Genomic DNA, 7335 nt, shown 5'->3' with positions numbered 1-7335 from the left:
GGAGGGATCCGACTCGGAAGCCCAAAGTCACACCTCCACCTGCAATTGAAGCCTGCAGTGCCGCCGCAATAGCTTATCGATTGGCTCCCGCAAAAAAAGAGCACGCAGCCCCAATAATTTTTTGAAGCAGCAGCCCCGGCAAAGCCAGCAGCAATTTTGGTGACTCCGACTTTCTTCCTGTCTATCTGATTGCTGGCTTGCGTGCTCTTTCTGATAAAAATCTTCCTCCTCCCCTCTCCCCTCTCACCTTGCTCCTTTGCTCGTGTGTTGAGTTTGTTTCGGTCACGAGCTTTGTTGCTAGCTCATCAGCCAATCCTTGTTTTGTTGTTGGGTTGCTGCACCTAGCAATCATGGCGGTGTCAACCCGGGCTCTGCGAAACGCGAGCGGTGTCCTGCTGAGGGACTGCACCCCGAGGGCACGGCCTGCTTTGAGGGCCTTCTCTACCTACCGTCCGAGTCTCGTTGCTAGACAGCATCTCCTCACGTCCAAGACCCCGACATGGCAGGCAACCAGGAAGTTTACCCGTGCGACTGGTCGTTATGCTGCGGTCCAAGAACCTCCCCGCGCCGAGTCATACCTGGAGAGCGGTGTTGTGGAGCAGGGCAAGAATCTGGTTGATGTCAAGAAGGTTCTGGTCATTGGTAGTGGTGGCTTGAGTATTGGACAGGCTGGAGAGTTCGATTATTCTGGTGAGATGCACACGCTACACGATCAAGAGTTGTCACTAATTCTAGATACCAGGTGCCCAAGCCTTGAAGGCACTCAAAGAGGCTGGCGTCGAATCGGTTCTCATAAATCCCAACATCGCCACAATCCAGACTGACCACAAGCTCGCGGATCAAGTCTACTATCTGCCCGTCACGCCGGAATATGTGTCATACGTGATCGAACGGGAGAAACCCGACGGCATTCTGCTCACTTTCGGTGGTCAGACTGGTCTCAATTTGGGTGTGCAGATGAACAGAATGGGCTTATTCGAACGCTACGGTGTCAAAGTCCTAGGTACTCCGATCAAAACTCTGGAGACCAGCGAAGATCGAGATTTGTTCGCCAGGGCACTCGACGAGATTAACATCCCTATTGCCAAGTCGATCGCGGTCAATTCTGTTGAAGAAGCTCTCGAAGCTGCTGAAAAGGTCGGCTATCCCATTATCGTTCGTTCTGCCTATGCTTTAGGTGGTCTTGGTTCTGGATTTGCCGCAAATAGGGAGGAATTGAGCAACTTGTCCTCTCAATCTCTATCCCTCTCACCTCAAATTTTGGTGGAGAAGTCCTTGAAGGGCTGGAAAGAACTCGAATACGAAGTGGTTCGTGATGCCGAGGATAACTGCATTACCGTCTGCAACATGGAAAACTTCGACCCTCTTGGAATTCACACCGGAGACAGCATCGTAGTAGCTCCCAGTCAAACACTGAGTGATGAGGAATACCACATGCTTCGGACTGCTGCTATCAAGATCATTCGACATCTCGGAGTCGTGGGCGAATGCAACGTGCAATACGCCCTCCAGCCTGATGGGCTGGACTACCGTGTTATCGAGGTTAATGCTCGTCTTTCTCGATCATCTGCACTCGCTTCCAAAGCCACCGGCTATCCTCTCGCCTATACAGCTGCTAAGATTGGTCTTGGTCACACTCTCCCGGAACTTCCAAACGCTGTTACCAAGACTACCACGGCCAATTTTGAACCTAGTCTGGACTACATTGTGGTCAAGATGCCACGTTGGGATTTGTCCAAATTCCAACACGTCAAGCGCGACATCGGAAGTGCTATGAAGTCGGTTGGCGAGGTGATGGCAATTGGTCGCACGTTCGAGGAAGCCTATCAGAAGGCTATCCGCCAGGTTGATCCCAGATATGTCGGGTTCCAAGGCGACAAATTTGAAGATCTTGACGAAACTCTTCGAAATCCCACAGACCGACGCTGGCTCGCCGTCGGCCAAGCCATGATCCATGAGAACTACTCTGTCGAGAAACTTCACGACTTGACCAAGATTGACAAGTGGTTTCTACACAAGTTGCAGAATCTGAAGGACACTATGACCGAAATTCAAGAAATCGACTCAGTCTCGGGCATCAGACAGGAACTTCTCACCAAGGCAAAGAAACAGGGCTTCTCCGATAAGCAGATCGCTTCGTACGTTGGAGCTACCGAGGGTGAAGTTCGTGCCCGTCGCCAGAAATTCGGCATTCGACCGTGGGTCAAAAAGATTGACACTCTGGCGGCCGAGTTTCCTGCCGACACAAATTATCTCTACACGACTTATAACGCTTCTTCGCATGATGTCACCTTCGAGGACAAGGGCACCATCATCCTTGGTTCCGGCGTCTACAGAATTGGTTCTTCGGTGGAGTTCGATTGGTGTGCTGTGAATGCTACCCTAGCTTTAAAAGACATGGGTAAGAAGACGATAATGGTCAACTATAACCCAGAGACTACAAGCACAGATTTCGACATCCCTGATCGACTCTATTTCGAAGAATTGTCGTATGAGCGCGTGATGGACATCTATGAACTCGAGGCTGCGAGCGGTGTGGTGGTAAGCGTGGGTGGCCAGCTTCCCCAGAACATTGCACTCCGCCTCCAAGAGGAGGGAGGTGCAAATATCCTCGGTACTGACCCCAAAGACATCGACAAAGCCGAAGATCGCCACAAGTTCTCACAGATTCTTGATTCCATCGGGGTCGACCAGCCCGCCTGGAAGGAATTGACCTCTGTAGCCGATGCTGAAACTTTCGCAGATAGCGTCGGCTACCCCGTGCTTGTTCGCCCATCATATGTGCTTTCGGGCGCCGCCATGTCTGTTATTCAATCACAAGCTGAACTAAAGGACAAGCTGGAGTCAGCTTCTGCCGTTTCGCCCGATCATCCTGTTGTGATCACCAAATTCATTGAGGGTGCTGAGGAGATTGATGTCGACGCTGTAGCTTCAAAGGGACAACTGATCCTTCACGCCGTTTCGGAGCATGTGGAAGCAGCTGGTGTTCATTCCGGAGATGCAACTCTAGTGCTGCCACCCGTCAATCTCGATGAGAGTGTCATGGCACGCGTCAAGGAAATCGCCGTGAAAGTGGCGAAAGCCTGGAATATCACAGGTCCATTCAACATGCAAATCATCAAAACTGGTGTTCCTGGTGAAGAACCTGCCCTCAAGGTCATTGAGTGCAATCTTCGAGCCTCACGATCCTTCCCATTCGTCAGTAAAGTCCTCGGAACCAATTTCATTACCACTGCAACCAAGGCTTTGACCGACACTGATGTTCCTGAGCCACAAGATCTAATGGCTCAGAAACGTGATTATGTGGCAACCAAAGTTCCTCAATTCTCTTGGACCCGTCTAGCAGGAGCCGACCCTTTCTTGGGAGTGGAAATGAGCAGTACCGGTGAAATTGCATGCTTCGGCAAGGACATCGTTGAAGCATATTGGGCATCTCTGCAATCGACCATGAACTTCCGTTTGCCTCAACCTGGTGAGGGTATCCTCCTCGGTGGCTCGACAGAGCTATCTGAGCTCCCCAAGATCGTTGAATATCTCCAACCCCTAGGCTACAAATTCTACGCTGCAGATCAAGATGTGAAGTCACACTTGGAAAAGTCAGGAGCCACAATAGAGGTAATTGAATTTCCCACTACGGACAAGAACAAACTCCGAGGAGTGTTCCAAAAATACGACATCAGAGGTGTCTTCAACATCGCCAAGACTCGAGGAAAGACCTTGGTGGACAAGGACTACGTGATGCGAAGGAATGCCGTTGATTTCGGTGTTCCATTGTTCATGGAGCCAAAGGTATGTTCTCCCTAGTTGGAGCCATATGATATAACGCTAACATCAGCTCCCAGACTGCTCTTCTATTCGCGCAATGTATGAATGCCAAGCTGCCAAAGCAGGAAGGTATTCCTCCCGAGGTCAAAAGCTGGAGCGAGTTCGCAGGGTCGAAAATGATGTAATTCAACGGTTGTGAGACTGTGCAGGGGATCAGAATCAGCTTTCGTGGGGTTCCATTGCAATTATTCTTTGACTTTGCAAGGGTTAGAGGCACTGATAAAAGGCGAATACATTCTCGTGAGAGAAATAGATAGAAAAGTTTTGAGACATTGCCGGGAGGAAGGTCCTCGAAGGTATTTCTGGTGAGTCGTCCACGGGCTGGCGGATGGGTGCAAGGCTGGGCTGGTAGAGCTCTTTATTGACGTTATACATGCTTTTACCGAAAATGTCTTTCGGGTGGGGTTTAGTCGCTTTAGCATGGAATTTTATAATACCCAATGTGGGATTGAAAAACCGAGTCAGATGCCCTAAAGTGATCGTGACCTTGTCGTTAATGATACCAAGAAGGTGGTGAACACACCCACAGCGACACTTCACACCACTTCAAAATCAACCTCACGTGACGAGGCTGAGATTCCTTCATTGACAATTTTACAGCATAGCCTTCTCCCATGGTCAAACAGCACTTGACTTCCGGTTCTTCTCTTTCCCACTTCGGGGCGAAACACTGGCCTCTGGTGACTGACTAAAATGAGAGATTGCGAGCAAAAGAATGCGTTGTCGCCTCGTTGGCAACTTGACTCCCACCTTCACTCCAAGCTAATGCCATTTGCTAAGACATGAAGCAGCACGAACTTGGAGATTTCCGGTACCACCCATAGTCTCAGAATATGGTCGCTCTCCAATTCAATTCTGTCAAAAGCCATCTCGCTACAACAATCGAAAGCCCACAATCATCGGTAAATCATTTTCCTGGTGTTTCTGATGTTCGTGTACCAGCTAACAACATTTTGAAATTCGTAATCTACTTCTAGCGAAGTACTAGCATTTGGTGGATTGATCAAGAAACAAAATAAATAGACTTGTGCCTTAATCCTCAGCAGTATACCATGGCCTGTGATCAGGATGGTGTTGGAACTCATAGTCATCCGGTCACATGAGCGGTTCGGATCTCATGATTTTCCGAAATTACCCCTGGTTTCAAGACAGGTTCTGGGCTGAAGAGGGGAAAGCCAGCGAATTAGACTTGGCTGCCTTTCAAGCTGAACAGCAGCTCTCCATTTGTGTAAAATGTTGGCAACGACATATTTAGTATATGGACATGGCTTTGAATGGCTGTCGTCGTACACTGCAACGGTGCAAAGTTGAACAAACTGATTGTTCAACATGGGTTCGCTTGATGAGACGATCTTCGATTTCATCGTCGTCGGTGCCGGTGAGTAGTCCCCTTGACATCCATAACCTAGGGCCGTGGCCCATAATATGATCCCCTAACTTTCAAGCAGGCAATTCTGGCGCAATAGTAGCCGGAAATCTCGCACGGTCAAGTACACGGCCTCGAGTCTTGCTGATCGAAAAGGGTGGTGACAACAAACGAGAAGAACTTCGCGTTGCCTCGGAACGGTTCACCAACGTCTATTTGAATCCTGAGATTGCGACACGTTACGAGACGACACCACAGAAGCATCTTAATGGCCGAGTCCTTGAGTATCTTCGTGGGAATGGTCTTGGTGGGTCAAGTATCGCCAATTTCCTCGCTTATATCAGAGGCTCGTCGGCGGACTACAATGCTTGGGCGGACATTGTAGGCGATGAGTCCTGGGCTTGGACGAGTGTGCTTGAAGCATACAGAGAAATCGAAAACCTACATTTCGACGATAATGGGGACAAGGATCCGGACGGCTTTGTTTCTCCACAAAAAGGCGCTCATGGGTCTTCAGGGCCTCTTGACATCACTCTTCCTTCGAGGTCAACCTGGCCAACCGGCTTGGATTTGATGATGAAAGCGGCGTTGAAATTTGGGTGGCCTCTCAATCCGGATCAAAATGCTGGAGAATTAGTTGGCGTTGGCGCCGTCTCGACGACGACGCATAAAGGTTTCCGAACGACGAGTGCAACAGCCTGGCTGAACGACCTTCCTGACAACATCAGTCTCTGGACCAATTCTACCGTGACCAGACTACTCTTTGATGGGAAGACAGGATCAGCAGGGCTGAATGCAATTGGGGTTGTTCTAGCTGATGGCAGAGAAGTGAGGGCCCGGAATGAGGTTATTCTTTCTCTTGGCACAATCGACACGCCTAAGCTATTGATGCTGAGTGGCATTGGTCCTCGCGATGAGTTGAAAAAACTGGACATTCCGTGCTTAGTAAATCAGCCGAAGATAGGGAAGGATATGATCGACCACAACTACATCGTGCTCAATTGGGGAGTATCATCTCAGCTGGGTACGTCGGCCAGTTTTGAAAGAGATCCAGATCAAATAGAAGCTGCTCGATCACAGTGGAAGAAAGAGAAGACCGGACCAGATGCAACTCGAAACCTGACCAATATAATCGGGTTTCTCAAATTCAACCCTGCAAGGTCGACCACAGTTGAACTCGATCGACTCGAGCCAGCCAAAAGGGCCTTCATCCAACAGCGAAACGTACCACAAATCGAAATCTTCCTTCAGGGGGCTGTGCTCAAGGAGTTACTGTCAGATGATGGGCTTGAGTCTTTACTCATAGCAGTAATGCTAATGAATCCTCAGTCTCGCGGTTCTGTGACTCTGGCTTCAAGTGATCCAGCTGCCCCACCAATCATTGAAACAAATTACTTTTCGCATCCATACGATCCAGAAACGTTCGTAAATGGGGTCGCCGAGGCACTTGCATTTGTCGAGTCGGACGACATAGCTAAACACATTGTGAAGAAAAACCTAGTACCAGAATCAGATAGCCGAGAGGATATTCTAGCATTCGCCAAGCAGAATCTCATGTCTGTTCTGCACCCTGTCGGTACGGTCAGGATGGGCCACAAGGATGACAATACGGCCTGTGTGGATAGTGATTTCCGTGTCCGTGGAGTTGGGAACCTTCGAGTCATAGACTTGAGTGTTTGTCCTGTCATAACAAAGTAAGTGCATGAACATCGATTGTTGGAACGATGGGGATGGCTGACCCTCAATAGCAACCATACTGCAGCAACAGCATATCTTGTAGGGCAAATGGGGTGGAAGAGACTTGCTGTCGAGTACAAGTTGAATGAAAACTGATAGAGAAAGCGATTCTGGGATCTGCAATGTAATATTCATGCTTACCGGACTTGTGATCATTTGACAATAGTGAGCTCGTCGCTCGAGTTGCGTAAAAGGACAGAAAGAATTACTTATCCCCCTGGCCACCATGCTCAATTATGCGTATTTCCACAACTTACGAAAGACAGCAAACATATATGTCGAAGTTTTTCTTTCATCTCCCTAGAATACAGACTGCTCCACACTTAATTAGAGTCACATCTCCAAATTCATCAGGAGTCGAACCGCATAACCCTACTAGTAGTCTTCTCTTATTTGCCCTCGGATCA

At 49.1% G+C, this 7335-nt stretch overlaps 2 protein-coding genes across 2 annotated transcripts; both read left to right on the top strand.

The window, feature by feature from the left end:
* Positions 1-350: 350 nt before the first annotated feature.
* ARG4 (argininosuccinate lyase) lies at positions 351-3950 on the top strand (the record flags this gene model as incomplete). The annotated part of the gene is made up of 3 exons (XM_064854858.1): positions 351-690; positions 743-3789; positions 3843-3950. 3 exons carry the CDS (start codon positions 351-353, stop codon positions 3948-3950), a joined length of 3495 nt encoding a protein of 1164 aa, XP_064700044.1.
* A 1204-nt stretch (positions 3951-5154) lies between these two features.
* On the top strand, positions 5155-7024 carry LTR84_011324 (uncharacterized protein; the record flags this gene model as incomplete). The annotated part of the gene is made up of 3 exons (XM_064854857.1): positions 5155-5203; positions 5274-6885; positions 6940-7024. 3 exons carry the CDS (start codon positions 5155-5157, stop codon positions 7022-7024), a joined length of 1746 nt encoding a protein of 581 aa, XP_064700043.1.
* Between the last annotated feature and the right edge of the window lie 311 nt (positions 7025-7335).

Source organism: Exophiala bonariae, assembly GCF_035927105.1.
Source record: "Exophiala bonariae strain CCFEE 5792 chromosome Unknown scaffold_53, whole genome shotgun sequence".
NCBI classification, from domain to species: Eukaryota; Fungi; Ascomycota; class Eurotiomycetes; order Chaetothyriales; family Herpotrichiellaceae; genus Exophiala; species Exophiala bonariae.
Note: the sequence above shows the minus strand (reverse complement) of the source record. Positions and strands in the feature narration are given on the sequence as shown.